General features: G+C 38.1%; 1 protein-coding gene across 1 annotated transcript in view; it reads right to left on the bottom strand.

Annotated features, from left to right (window-relative positions):
* The window catches only part of TEX11 (testis expressed 11), a 132,394-nt gene that overhangs the window by 77,599 nt on the left and 38,696 nt on the right, over positions 1 to 16,099 (bottom strand). The window contains exons 8-11 of the mRNA XM_019647972.1: positions 13,402 to 13,456; positions 9,550 to 9,645; positions 7,553 to 7,634; positions 6,120 to 6,198 (exon numbers count right to left, since the gene is read on the bottom strand). Coding sequence (XP_019503517.1) covers positions 6,120 to 6,198; positions 7,553 to 7,634; positions 9,550 to 9,645; positions 13,402 to 13,456 — 312 coding nt within the window. The remainder of the gene's footprint in view (positions 1 to 6,119; positions 6,199 to 7,552; positions 7,635 to 9,549; positions 9,646 to 13,401; positions 13,457 to 16,099) is intronic.

The raw sequence follows: 16,099 nt of genomic DNA, 5'->3' as shown, positions 1-16,099 counted from the left end.
GAAGTAAATAATAAAGATAAGAGCAGAAATCAATAAAATTAAAACAGAAAAAAACATCAATGCAACAAAAAGTTGAAGTTGGTCCTTCAAAAAATACATATAAAATTGACAAAACTCTAGCAAGACTAAGGAATAAAAAAAGACCAGACTCAAATGACCAATATCAGGAATGAAACAGGGGATATCATTACAGACACTGCATACTTGTACATCAAAAGGATAATAAGGATGCAGCCATTATGGAAATCAGTTTGGAGGTATCTCAAAAAACTGGAAATGGAGCTAACATATAACACAGCAATTCCAATTTTGGGTATCTATCCACAGCAACCCAAGACACTATTTCGAAAAAATATATGCACCCCTATGTTTATTGCAGCACTATTTACAATAGCCAAGACGTGGAAACAACTGAAATGCCCATCGGTAGACGACTGTATTAAGAAACTGTGGTACGTTTACACAATGAAGTATTACTCCGCTATAAAGAATGAAATCGTACCATTTGCAATGATATGGATGGACCTAGAGACTATTATGTTAAGTGAAATAAGTCAGTCGAAGAAAGACAAATCCCATATGATCTCACTTATATGTGGAATCTTAAAAACTGAATGAATGAGCAAAGTAAACAGAAATAGTCTCAGAGATATAGAGGAAAAACTGATGGCTGCAAGTTGGGAGTGGGTTGGGGATGAGGGAGAAGGAGAAGGGATTAGACAACATAAATAGTTAACTATAATATTGCCACAAGGACATGAAAGACAGTTCGGGGAATATAATTAATAATGTTGTGAATATTTTGTAGGGTGTCAGATGGTCACATGTCTTGTTAGGGAGACCACTTCATGAATGGGGTAGAGGCTTGATCACTGCACTGTACACCTGAAGCTGATGTTGTATAATATTTTATGTCAACTATAATTGAATATGTATATATTCATGGGATGTGGAGTATAGTGTGTGAGTGGAGTCAAGGGAATTGTGATAGATATGTACGATATCAGGGGAGGGAGTGGAGTGGGGCGGTGGATTGGGGGAAGGGGGCTGTCACTTTGAGGAGTTAAAAGTATAACTATTGCACTGTGTTGTACACCTGAAACTAAAAAAAAAAGATAATAAGGAAACACTATGAACAATTCTACACACAGAAATTTAACAAGTAAGATGAAAATGGGCCAATTCCCCGCAAAGCAAAAAAAGCCCAATACAACTTGACAGAATAAAATACATAATTTGAATAATCCTGTAACTATTAAAGAAATTGAACTCGTAATATAAAAACTCCTGAAAAAGAAGTTGTGGGCTGACATAGTTTCACTGAAGAATTCTACCAAATTTTTGAAGAATTAACACCAATTCTGTACAATATCTTCCAGAAATAGAAGAGGAATGAACGAACACTTCCCAATTCATTTTATCAAGACAGCATTACCCTGACAACAAAGTCAGACAAAGGCAGTATAAAGTAAGAACACTGTAGACCAATATCGTACCTCATGAATACAGATGCCAAGATCCTTAGCAAAATATTAACAAATAGAAAGAAGCAATATATTCGAAGAAGCAACACCATGACCAAGTGATGTTTATTTCAAGGGTGCAAGGCTGGTTCCATACTTGAAAAATAATTGTTGCAATTAACCTTATTAAGAGACTACAGAAGTAAGATAACATGATATCAACAGATGCAGAAGCAGTATTTGACAGAACAACACCAATTTATGATTTTTAAAAAAAACAACTCTCAAAAAGGTGAGAATAGAGGGCCACTTCTTCAACTTGATAAAGAACATCTACAACAAGTCTGCAGTTATCCTTATGCTTAAAAATACAACCAGCAACAGCAGAGCATCCTTCCTTCTCAAGCGCACATGGAACATTTACCAGAATAGATTATATTCTAGGCTATACCACAAGCCTCAGTAATTCAAAAAATTCAAATTATATGAAGTATGTTCTCTGGCCAAATGGAATTATATTAGAAATCAGTAACAGAAAGATCTTTGGTGAAATGTCCAACTACTTGGAAACTAAATAACACACTTCTAAATAGCCATGAGCCAAATAACAAAATTGAAAGAGAAATTTGAATGTGTGTTGAACTGAATGAAAATGAAAACATGTTTAAAATTTGTGGGGTGCTGCTCAAGTGGTACTTCATGGAAAATTAACAGTAGTAAATTCTTATAGAAAAAAAGAAAGGTCTTAAATCAATGATATCATCTTCTACTTGAAGGAACTCAAAGGACAAGAGGAAACACAACCCAAAGTAAGCACAATAAAGGAATAATAAATATCAAAGCAGAGGTCAATGAAAAAGAAAATAGCAAAATCAATGAAACCAAAAGCTGGTTCCCTGGGAAGATCAATAAAATTGATAACCCTCTAGCCAGACTAACCAAGGATGAGAGAAGACACAAATTACCAACATCAAGACAAGAGAGATGACATCACTAGGTTTTTACAAATGTTAAAAGGTTAATAAGGGAATATCATAAACAACTTTCTTTCAATATATTTTAGATCTTCAATGAAACAATTCCTTTGAAAGACTCAAATTACCAAACCTCACTCAAGAAGAACTAGATAACCTGAATAGCACTACATCTATTAAAGGAATTGAGTATATAGTTAAAAACCTTGCCATCAAAGAAACTTCCAGGCCCAATGGTTTCCCTGTTTAATTCTACCAAATCTTTAAGGAAGAAGTAATACCAATTTAGCATACATTCTTTCAGAAAATTAGAAGGGAAGCTTTACTTCTCAATTTATTCAATTAGGCCATCATTAATCCAATACAAAAACCAAATACAGAAATTACAAGAAAATAGTACTACTAATCAATAGCCCTCATGAACATACATGTAAAAATTCTAAACGAAATTTTACCAAATCAAATTTAACAATACATAAAAAGTATAATACATCATGATCAAGTGGGGTTTATTCCAAGAATGCAGATATACAAAAATAAAGTCAAATGGACCACAGACCTAACTGTAAAACCCCATCCCTGACACAGGGTTCCTAAAGCTTTGTAAATTCCCAAGTGGTAAGAGCACTAGGAGCATCTTTTTTCCTACTGAGATGACTCTGGGTGGGCTCCTGGACAGCTCCAGGATGAGGGCAAGTCACCAGAAAGACCAAACCATAATTAGAACCATGGAATTTTCTGCCGCACCCTCACATCCTCCAGAGAATGGAGAAGGACTAGAAATGGAATTAATAGTTGATCATGCCTACATGAGGAAGCCTCCATAAGTCCCAACAGTATGGGGTTCAGAGAGCTTCTAGGCTGGCCAACATTCACACGGGGAGGATTATGCACCCCAACTCCATGGGGACAGAAACTCCTGCACTCAGAACCCTCCCAGACCTCGCCCTATTTGTTCATCTGGCTGGTCACCTGTATCCTTTATCATGTCCTTTAATAAACTGATAAACCTAAGTGTTTCCCTGAGTTCTGTGAGCCGCTCTAGCAAATTAATCGAACAGAAGGAAGGAATTATTGGAACCTCTGATCTACAGCTGGTTGGTCAGAAACACAGGTGGTGACCTGGGCTTGCGAGTGGCACCTGAAATGTGTATGGGGGCAGGGGCCAGTCTTGTGGAACTGAGCCCTTAACTTGTGGGATCTGACACTACGTCCAGGTAGATAGTATCAGAATTGAGTCAAACTGCAGGACACCCAGCTGGTGTCACAGAAAATTACTTGGTGTGGGGAAAAACCTCCACACATTTAGTGACCAGAGGTCCAATGTTTTGTGTAAATAGTAAAGGAGACAGACTCACTGGGAAGAAATACATAGGAGAAAACCACATAGTAGGGAAGAACTAGGTTTTTCCTTTCAGTGCAGCTACTGAGGACTTGATTCAACTATAAAAGTAGAACATGTGGAAATCAGAGATTAAGAGCAACTGATACTGTAAAGATCTAGTTTTGTAAGCCTAGTAAACTAACCATGTGACATGGCTGCTGGAAAAAGAGTTAATTTAAGCATTGGCTGCATGAAAAGAAACAAAGGATCTAGAACAGTGCTGGCCGGTAGAAGTTCCTGTGATAATAGAAATGCTGTCCAATGAGAGCCGGCAGACACATGTGGCTACTGAGACTTAATGTACGTAGTGTGACTGAGGGAACCAAAGTTTTTATTTTGTTTAATTTTAATTAATTTACGTTTAAATAGCTACATGTGGCTAGTTGTTACCATATCAGATAGTGCAGGTTTAGAATATTCAGAACATGAAAGGTATGTTGTTGGTTAGATGGGGAGAGCTGTGTTCATTTCTAGTTACCATACTTATAAAAACTGCAAGTGACATCCAGGAAGTGAGCTTATTAGTAACAGTGTTAGAATGAACTGGGGAAGAGCTGTCAAGTAAAGGATTTAGATGCTACCGCATGGCAGAACTAGCAGCCTTAGAAATTACTGGAAAATATGTATCAATTCTATATGAGGCATAAAAATATAATAATCTCTTCCACAGGTTCTCCAGAAGAAGCTGAATGACATTTCATCCAAGAAGTCATGTGCCAGGTAAGAGACTGGTCATACAAACAATGGTTGGCAAGCTACAGTTTGCAGGCCAAATCCAAACAGCCACCGGTTTTTGTAAATAAAGTTTTATCGGAACACAGCCACTTTCAATTATTTATAGATTGTCTCTGGCTGCTTTCACACTACAACAGCAGATTCAGTAGGTGTGACAGAGACATTATGGCCCACAAAGCCTAAAAGACGCTATTTACTACCTGGCCTGTGGTCTAAAATAGTGGTTCCCAGAACCCCCTGGAGAACGAATACAGAATACAGAGGCCTGGCCTTGTTGGAGTAAGGTGGGGCCTGGCCTCTATATTTTTATCTAGTTCCCTAGTGATTATATTTTAATAGCTTTATTAAAGGCATAATTCACATACCATACAATTCATCCATCTAATGTGTACAACCCAATGGAGTTTAGTATATGTGCAACCATTAGCACAGTTGTGCAACCACCACCCAATCAATTTGAGAACATTTTCATCACTTCAAAAAGAAATCGAATACCCATAAGCAGTCACTCCCCATTTTCGCCTAACTCCCACTGCCCTGGGCAACCAATAATCTACTTTGTGTCTCCACAAATTTGTGTATTCTAAAACTATCATATAAATGGAATGATATAAAACGTAGTGGTCTTTTGTAGCTAGCGTTTTCACTCAGCATAATGTTTTTAAGGGATCACCCATGTTGTAACATGTGTCAGTACTGTTTCTTTGCACTGCCAAATAAAATAATACTCCATGGTATGGGTATACCACATTTGTTTATCTATTCATCAGTTGATAGACTTTTTGGTTGATTCCACATTGGAGTATTAAGAATGACGCTACTAAGTGCACTCCTACACAAGTGTTTGTATGGACATACATTTCTTGTTTAACTCAGGATGGGAACTGCTGGTCATATGGTCTGTAACTCTCGATTTAACTTACTGAGGAGCTACCAGACTGTTTCCAAAGCAGCCATACCCTGTCACAGCCCCACTAGCAGTGGATGAGGCTTCCAATGTCTCCATATCCTTCTCAGTATCTGTTATTATCTTTTTTATTATAACCACCCTAGTGGATGTGAAGTGGTGTGTCACTGTGGTTTCAGTGTGCATTTCCCTGCTGGCTGAGATGCTGAGCGTCTTTTCAAGTGCTTTTCCCCAGTAATTCTGATGCACACTGATGTTGGAGAACCACTAAGAGGTCTGCAAGTGCTTCTGACATTAATGAGCCCATGAAAATAGTGCACTTGACCGTGCCTTCCTGTTCCACCTGACACTGGCCTGCAGGTTAACCTAGCGTAACCCCTGTTTTATAAAGTCATGACTATCATATTCCCTTTTCATTTTATTCTTTTTTAAATTTAATGTAATTTTTAAATATAACTTGACTATTGATGGTTTAAATCATTAAGCAAGCAGTTACATCTTCTAATTTGATCAGCACAATGGCAGATATTGTGCTCTGTAAATGTGGATGGAGGCAGACAGATAGAGGATAGATATAAACACATATCCAATATGTGTTCATGGAAACCTTAGAAAAATGTTAGTCTCTAGAGAAAAGAAAATCAATTTTTCTGTACCTTTTATGATCCATCAGCAGTTTAATAATGCTCAGATAGAAGTCTAAAGGCATTTCAAAATGTAGCATTTCCATGATAGCTAACAAAGAGAAAAAATGAAATAGTCATATTAGTTTCATTTTTGAAGAAGCTTAGCTATTTTCAATAATTTTTCTCCGTTCAAAACGTCCTTTCTAAATGTTTGCCATATACCATGTCTTGCCTAACAATTTATCAGAGTCTTTTTATGAAGTAAGAATACCCAGAATTAGAGAGAGTGCAGTGCCACAGGCACTCTGAAACGGATGGCAAAATAACCTGGTACAATCCTTTGGAAAAGCGATTTGGCAATACTATTATTATATGATAAGAGCATGGTGGTTCAAAGGAAGACAACTCCTAGTCCCTAACATTTTTCAACCCGTGTATACTGTGATGATGCTGTTACCTAGAGATGCAGAATCCTTTGTACATTTCAGCTGAGGTCTCTTAGTAATTGGTAAAGATTCTAGAGGTCACAGAAAAGTTTCAGCAGTACTCAATTAGCACTAAATTTAGAGCTACTTCCAAATTTGATTATTGTCCTATTATTACGAATTATTATTATTCATTGATAATCAGTTGTCATACTAACATATAATGTTATGTAGTAAAAATAATGCAGCTCTATAATACAACTATATTTTTATATAGTAAAAAATAAAGCATTTATACATTAAAAGAATTTAGAGTAAGTTATTTTTATGACTAAACATAATTGACAAACTGTAAGGGGCCAGTGTGCACAGAGAGATTCTTTTGCCTCGCTTAATACATCTACATAGTAGTAATAACAGTGATAATAATAACTGCAATAATATTAATACACACTATGCACCAGGTATGGTGCTAATTGATTTATATACATTTTCTCATGGATTACCAAAACAATACAATGAAGTGGACATTATTATATCACTTTTAATGATGAAACTGAGGCAAGGCACAGAAAAGTTAAGTAACTTGCCAAATAACCCACAGCTGTATATCAGGATGTTTACTTTGCTTTATGATGTGTATATTCTAGTCCCTTAAGAATTTTGAAAAACAAATAGCAATGTTTATACAAGTAATTATGAAGAGCACAGCATTACAAAAGCTTTTTCCATCAACAGCTAATCAACAGCTAATCTTTCTTCATGGTAATAGACAACTTCAGGAGGCTGGACAGTTGTAACTCTCTGCTAGACTAAAAGAAAACCAACAGCTTTTATTCAGTTCTTTTTTACTATGCATTAAATTTGCTACTATTCTATCTTCTTTCTCTTTTTCTTCCTGGCTAACAATCTTCTTCCCTTCCTATGTGATTAATTTCCTTCTCAGTCACCATCAAATTATACTATAAAAGATCTTATATTTAACAAATTGGTAGCGATATTTCAAAATTGTGTGCTTTTCACACACAGAGATGATACCTTCAAGGAGTTCTTCATTAGATGTTTCGCCTTTCAAAAGGATTTTCATCTTTAAGAGAAACCCACCCAGGTTTACATGCTCCTATTTTAAAGAAACAAATCACAATGATGTTAAAAGTGTAGAAGGTCAAAGACAATTCTCAGGTAATTGCCTGTTTTACTCAACCACAGCAAGATGACTCATGATCAAAGGAAATCAAAATTATAAAAGATCAGATCATAACATCCGGTCTATCCTTGAGGATATTTTCTAATATTTTATTCAATCTAAATGAAATAATACAAGGAAAAGAATGTGAAAACATGTCCACCACTGGCAAGCACTTAATGGCAAAGTCAATACTTAAACTGTGTGAATGTAAAGCCCTACTCTTGTCTTGGTAAGCAAAACCCCAAACATCCATTAGAACTGTTTTCTTTTGAGATTTCAATAACAGTTAAGGTACTTTGTAAACAATGGTTAAATGAAATAGAAAAACGTTGTCTTTTCTATAGGCTATGCCCGTCATATTTACTATTCATAACAATGGACTCTGAATGGTTTTCCAAGTTCTTGTTAGCTGGCCCTAAGCCATCTGTGATCTTTTGCCTGGTTCCACTTTTGCCTGACAGGGTACATCTTTAAACAGCTGGCTAAGATTAAAAGAGCAGTACAGGCCCTCAGAAAAGAACTTTCCTCTCTACGAAGCCAATTAACCTCTACATGAACACTGCACTCATTAGGTCCAAACTTTAAAAATGATTATAGTTATTCATATGTGAGATGCCTTAAAAATAAAAAGTTAAGAGGGCTGGCCGAGTGGCTCAGTCGGTTAAGAGCTCGCTCAAGAGTTTGAGCTCTGAGCAACAGCGGGTCGAGTCCAGCCCGAGCTGAGCAGCCGCTGAGCTGCCAACAGGTAGCAGGATGGCTCAGCTAAAAAAACAAAACAAAACAAAAGGTAGAGATTGTCAGATTGGATTAAAAAAAGTTAAGACCCAACATATGCAGTTTACAAGAAACATACTTTAAACACAAAGACATAAACAGAAAAAAATGGAGCAAGATACACCATGATAACACTAGTCAAAAGAAAGCTGAAGTAACTATATTAACAAAAGACAAAGAAGGTTTAAGAGCAAATGCGGTGTCTCTATAAAATGAGATATTGCTCTACAATAAAGGCCTCGTACATACACACAACAGGAATGACTCTCAGAATACTTATAGTGAGTGAAAGAAGCCATACTAAACAAGAGTACATTTTCTGTGATCCCATTTGTATATGTCTCCATTCATTTTCATGCTTCTAATCTTGTTGAAAAAAATTCTTTCTAAAATGTATCAGTAAGTATGTCTTATTGAGTAAAACATATTGATCTTAACTGAATCTCTCTTTGAATGGTCATCAGCCTGACTACTGGTGTTCCTTATCCAGTAGTGTAGAGATATGTATGCATGTACATATATATGTATGCATGTACACATGTATGTGTGAGCATGAGGAGAAAGAAAACCATTTTTAAACTAAATTCCATTATCTGCCTATTTTATAATTTCCTCCTTTACCCTAAAAAGCTCACAGCAGAGAGAAGCCTTTCTGTTTTGTACAAAAGAATTTTTTAACGTATCTGTTGTCAATGAGGTATATTTTATTTCTCCTTTCTGTGCTGTAGAAAAGATTATTACAATCTTTTGTTTAAAAAGAAAAAGTAGGGGGACAGCCAGGTGGCTCAGTTGGTTAGAGCTCGAGCTCTTAACAAGGTTGCCAGTTTGACTCCTGCATGGGATGGTGGGTTGTGCCCCCCTCCCCGGAACTAGATTGAAAATGGTGACTGAACTTGGAGCTGAGCGGTCCTGGAAAAAACATTGTTCCCTGAAAAAACACATTGTTCCCAAATAAAGTTTTTTTTTAAAAACTAGGAATACTGAAGGAAATGTCCAAACTGGATTTCAAAATGTGAATCAAAGCTTCAAAAAATTCATTAAGCTAATATTCAAGAGTAAAAACTTCTTATACCTTGTTTGCTAGGTTGATAGCATTGAGAGCCTTATCATAATATTCTGTGTCGTCCCAATCCAAATAAGCAGTGGCTAGTAAACGTAGAACTTTAGCCTATAATTGAAAATAGAAAAAAGTATACAACTGCGGGTTAAATTGCAATGCAACAGTTGACTAGTACATACATGGCGACAGGCATCTCCTCAAACATAAGTCATCATTATGAAATAGCATTTTCTTAGGTAACCACATAGTCTTGGGATATGTCTCCTCATTGTGTTACCCACACAAAACACTGGATTTCATAGCAATAGCTTATTTAAATTTAATATAATTGTGTTAATTGCATTATTTTCTTAACATGTTTAGCATTAAAGTACTTTATCATCCCCATTTTAAAAATAAAGGAAACTAAGGCTAAGGCACAGCGATATTTAATTTAGTCATTTACCACCTACTGTATAGATAGCATTTTATTAACCCCCCATCCAAAAAGTATTGGGTTGTCAGAAAAGTCATGATGTATTTTTTCTGATGTATTTTTTCATTGCAAAAATGCGTCATGATTTTTCCAACAACCCAATAAATAGAAAGACATAATCCCTCTCTCAGACTTTATAGCTTAGTTGACATTAACCAATTGGACCAAGGCACACATACCACCATGGCAGTAGAAACAGGTATACTTTCCTAGAGAGAAGATTTCTCCCAACTCAGCTAAGTTTTAAAAATGATAACGTAGTGCTGAATTAAGTCAGTTTCTCCAGCCAGGTCTACATTGGTAATGGGAGTAACTCTATTCAGTGTGGATATATTTAACTACAGATTTGCATTTTGAAAAAAAGAAGTGCTCTTTCAATGAAGAATCTGTCTCGAAGTATAATAAAAACAGTAGGACCAGGCAAAGGTGATCTTCTAACAATAAAAAAATATATCATATATGTTAAGCACATGAAGCCTCTGTGAAACCAGAGAGATGACATTTAGGGTATCATATCTCTGAGTTTTTTCATTCAAAAAGTAAGATGGATCAAGTAAGATGAATATAATGTACTTAATATCATTATTATTGTGGAACAACTCTGAACTTAAAACTCTCCTAGAATACTTTTATGAATATGGCATCTCTGAGTTATTTTGTAATAGTAAAAGGGTCAAACAATCAGAAAAATATAACAAAATGGATGAATCTCCAAATTATTATGTTAAGCAAAAGAAGGGGGACATAAGACAGTACATACTGGGTCCGGCCGAGTGGCTCGGTTGGTTAAGAATTGGCTTGAGGGGCCGGCCGAGTGGCGCGATGGTTAAGAACTGGCTTGGGATGCCAGAGGGCCCTGGTTCGGATCCCACATATGAGGGCCAGTGACATTGCCCTCCACAGCTAAGATGCTGAACAACAGCTCAACCTGGAGCTGGGCTGCCATGAATCGCCGGCGATGGCATAGGCTGCAGCCCCTGTGGCAGTGGGTTGCCATGGGCTGCAGCCAGCGTGAGCGGCCAGCAGCCGCAGTGAGCGGCCGTCCAGAAGCCGGCGACTGATCTGCCTCGCCTAGGAAGAGCGCAATGATGGTGCCAACTTGGGCCAGTGAAGTGATGTCCTCCACAACTAGACTGAAGAACAAAAGGACAGCAACTTGTCTGTTCCCCTCCCCCCAATTCCGCAGCATTGTTCCCATCCCCACAATTCCCCAATAAAAATCTTAAAAAAAAAAAGAATTGGCTTGAGTGCGAGCTCTGAACAACAGGGCCACTGGTTCGGTTCCCATATGGGCCAGTGATGCTGCGCCCGAGCTGAGCTGTTGCTGAGTTGCCAACAGGTGGCGGGATGGCTCAGCTGATGAGAGCACGTGCTCCTAACAAGATTGCCTGTTCGATGGTGGGCTACGCCCACTGCAACTAAGACTGAACTTGGCACCTTGAGCTAGCATGAAAGAAAAACTACTTCACCAACCATACTTTAATAAAATACTTTAAAAAAATACTTAAAACCAAAAGAAAAAAAAACTACTTCATAATCTCACATCTCCATACTTTGCAGTATGAGTATTACATTTCCATCACGATTAAATACTGTCTTCCATCCTCATTTCTTCCTCCAGACGTCTTCTCATCTAGACCCCTTGCCTGGTATTCCTTTCTCCCTCCCTTTTACCTGTGTGGACCCCATCTATTTTCCAAGGTCTTCCCACCACAAGGCTTTTTCAACTACTCTGGTCAACCTTAACAGCCCCCTTTCTGCATACCCTTCTACATACTCCAGGTTGGTACCACACAGTTCATTGTTTATTTTTCCCAAAATGTTTCACTTGCACTCATTTTTTGTTTGTTTGTTTGTTTTTGTTTTAAGCTGAGCCATCCTGCCACCTGTTGGCAGCTCAGTGGCAGCTCAGCTCGGCCTGGGGAATCAAACTGCTGTTGCTCAGAGCTCAAACGCTTGAGTGAGCTCTTAACCAACTGAGCCACTCGGCGGGCCCTTGGCTTTGTTTTTTTGTTTGTTTGTTTGTTTGACTTGCACTCATTTTTTAAATCGATTTTTGAAATTTTAATTTCCAAAAAGTGTAAGGTACAAAGTGTAAGGTACAAAAAAAGTCCAAAATTTCAAGAGTACAGCTTTAAATTTTCACAAAGTGAACACATGTGTGTTAATGAATCAGAAATCAAGAAACAGGACATTGACAATAGGAGGCTCACCTCACGCCTCTTTCCAGACAGTATTCACACAAGGGTAACAAATCACCTGACTCTCCAACACCATGTATTAGTCTGCCTGCTTTTGGCATTTCCATTTATGGAATCACACAGTATGTATGACTTCACATCTTGCTTTATTTATTCAACACTGTATGTCAGACCACCCATATTGTTGCAATTCTTATTGTTCTTTTATTCTCGTTGCTACTGAATACGCCATTCTGTCATACTATCACAATATATTTTCATTGTGATAAAATACACATAACATAAAATTGGCCATCTTAGCCATTTTTAAGTGTATGGTTCAGTAGTTTTAAGTATATTCACATTGTTGTACAACCATCACAACCGTACATCTCTAGAATACTTTTCATCTTGCAAAATTGAAACTGTACCTATTGAACAATAGCTCTCATGTTCCCCTCCCTCCAAACCCCTGCAGCCACCTTTCCACTTTCTGTCTCTATGCATTTGATTACTCAAGGTACTTCATCTAAGTGGAATCATACAGTACTTGTCTTTTTGTAACCGCCTTATTTCACTTAGCACACTGTCCTCAAGACTCATGTGTCAGAGTTTCCTTCCTTTTCAACGTTGAGTAACATTCCATTGTATTCACTTTATACAGAAGCTTTTTAAGGGTAGAGGCCATGTTTTATACTTCTTTTTTATTACCCATCTATCAGACTGCTAGATATATATAGGTATTCAGTTACATTTGATTGATGCTATAATGGTAAGGAGCAGAAATGGATATTCAAAAAAATTCCATTTTGCTATGGTGTGTATTTATTTAGTTTTATATCATATTTGTTTACATAACCATATTTTTATTGATTAAATATTAAAGTTAACTCCCATACCAAGCACGTTCTACCTGGGTGGTTAGGGGGAAACCTGGAATTTTAACGTGCAATAATAAAAGCTAAAACTTCTATATAGCCAAACTCTGATTAAGCACTTGACATATATTAATTCATGGGTACAAGACTCTACCTGTAGGGTAGTTTCTATTAGTGTATCAATGTTACAGAAACTAATACACAAGATATTAAATGATGTGCCCAATAGAAAATCTACTCAAGAATGGGGGATAAACTATCATAATTTTATAACAATAACATAAACTGTATTTCTTTAACCTACTTGTACAATATTTAACGTGATCCTTACCAGCATTTCTGGCTCAACAGAATCGTGTGCTATCTTCCCAATATCATAGCTTTGGCTATCATTAAAAAAGAAAAAAATACATAGATACGTATTAATTTCAGATTATATTTTTCAAGATTACATATTACTAAGAAGACATGATATAATACTTTATACCAAATTTTTTATTTGGCACTGCAACAGATTATTAGACAATTAATACATGAAAATCAATACTTTTAACTGTAAAAAAAATCACAATTTCCTCAGGATATAAATCAAATATATCAACATTATAATTACATTATTGCCCTTTTCCATTTGGCTATATATATAAATATACTGCATTAAACTAGTTTACATATTTATACAAGCTCTTAATGGGCACATTTTAAAGTCTAAGAAACATAAATATGTTTTAAAAATAAAACAAGTACAGGAGTTTTCACAGAAACAAATGCTTAGCAATATTTGTTAAGCTTCACAACACCCTTATGAAACACTACTAGTTCCATTTTGTAGCTGAGAGAACCAATTTAGCAGTTAAGTGATTTCTAATATTTCCTAGATTGGTATTGAGAACGAGAGTGAGAGCTTGGGGAGTAGAGCAATTTGACTTGCAGTTTTCTGCTTTAATTACCAAACCATATTATCTATGGGACATTCTGATAACCACAAGTAATATATTAACGTGAGCCTCAGGGTTTCAAAACCTAAAATTTAAAAAGCAAAACAAAGATCACTCACCATGAAATTGGTATTCCAAGGGAGGATGTCAATAAAATTTTGGTGAACCAAACTAAATTGAAGACATTACTTTGAAATATTCCTTTTTTAAAACCTCTCAAAGACCCAGAGCTACCAAACTGCGTTTTCAGCTTGCTAACAAGGATACTATAATGCTGGCCTAGTCACCGTAAGCCCTATCTCATAGAGGTCTCCTTTGGTCCATTAAACCTTCCACATCCAGTTTTCAAAATAACCACTGAGGGGCCGGCCAAGTGGCTCAGTTGGTTAAGAGCTGGCTTAAGAGCGCGAGCTCTGAGCAACAGGGCCACCGGTTCGATGCCCACATGGGCCAGTGATTCTGCACCCAAGCTGAGGTGCCGCTGAGCTGCCAACAGATGGCAGGATGGCTCAGCTGGTGAGAGCACGTGCTCCTCACAAAAAGGCTGCCTGTTCAATGGTGGCTATGCCCACCCGCAACTAAGACTGAACTTGGCACCTTGAGCTGAGTTGCCGCCTGGATGGCTCAGTGGATAGAGCGTGCGCTCTTAACAACAAGGCTGCTGGTTCGACTCCCGCATGGGATGGTGGCTACACCCACCCACAACTAAGATTGAACACAGCACCTTGAGCTTAGAGGCCACGAGCTGCCTATGGGCAGCCAGATGGTGACTGGCACCCTTCACAACAAAGACTGAAGAACAACAACTTGGTTGGTTCCCCTCCCCCAATTCCCCAATAAAATCTTAAAAAAATTAAATAACCAATGAAGATGGAACTTTTGTAATGGTGGTATAAGGAGTTCTTGGACCCTCTACCCAGTGAAACAATCATTTCCTGAAAAAAAATTATTAAAATAAATAACCATTTAAAATCTTCGAAAAGCGTCCTAACGGTATATAGCAAATGGGAAAATATTTATTTTTAAAAAATCAAATCTCAGTAAGAACAGTGAGAATCTGTGGCATTTGAGCTCCTATCTCCTATCCACACCAGCTCCCTGTGATGGAAACTACTCAGCTGTGTGTTCTCTGCAAGGTGGGAATTCCCTCTCCCTCCAGCTCCTAGACTCCTGGGCTACAGTTTCACATTCGGAGGGACAGGCTGTCAGCCTCTTCCCCAGTCCTGTGCGCTGTGAAGTGCCCTTCTGGGCAGGTCTCCCTTTCCTCACCTAGTTCTCACTCTTAGAGTAAGGGCTCTACCCCAGATGAGACAGATTAAGAATCCTAGGCCCTGACTGCCTTCACCCAGGCTGGCTCATTGGGCATGCTGATGAGATCGGGGGCTGCCGTCTCCTCAACACCCACTCCAGGAGCAGCATGCCACATTCCTGCCCCCAACTCTAGTAGTGTGGCACAGAGATCCTACTCAGGGAAAGAGGCAGGCAAAACAGAGGAAGAGCACCAGATTTCCGCCTGAAGGGACTGACTGTTTTGGAAAACAGAGCAGAAATTCCTGCCTATGGGCACTGTCAGAAACAATGGAGATCTCGGTGTTGAGCAACTCAGAGGGGACTGGGGAGCACTACAATAACAGAAGCAACAAGTGGGGCTCAGTTGGCTAAGTTGATTAGTGTGTGCTCTGAGCAACAGGGCTGCCAGTTCGATTCCCACATGGGCCAGTGAGCTGTGCCCTCTGCAACTAGACTGAAGACAATGACTTGAGCTGAGCTGCAGCGGCCAGACGACTCAGTTGGTTAGAGCGTGTGCTCTTAATGACAAGGTTGCCGATTCGACTCCCACATAGGATGGTGGGCTGCACTCCCCACAACTAGATTGAAAACGGCGACTGAACTTGGAGCTGAGCTGGCGCCCTCTACAACTAAGATTGAAGGACAACAACTTGAGTTGGAGCTGTCCCCATGGTCAACCGAGGGCTCAAATTCCATAGATAATAAGAGCCTAGCTGCCATTTACTCACAGGGGCTGCTCTCGTACTCTATCTTGGGAAGAGCCTCAGATGAGCCATTTTCATCTTTCTACCAACAGACTGA

The sequence above is a fragment of the Hipposideros armiger genome, unplaced genomic scaffold, assembly GCF_001890085.2.
Source record: "Hipposideros armiger isolate ML-2016 unplaced genomic scaffold, ASM189008v1 scaffold_119, whole genome shotgun sequence".
In the NCBI taxonomy this organism is placed as follows: domain Eukaryota; kingdom Metazoa; phylum Chordata; class Mammalia; order Chiroptera; family Hipposideridae; genus Hipposideros; species Hipposideros armiger.
This window is presented reverse-complemented; position numbering and strand designations above follow the sequence as displayed.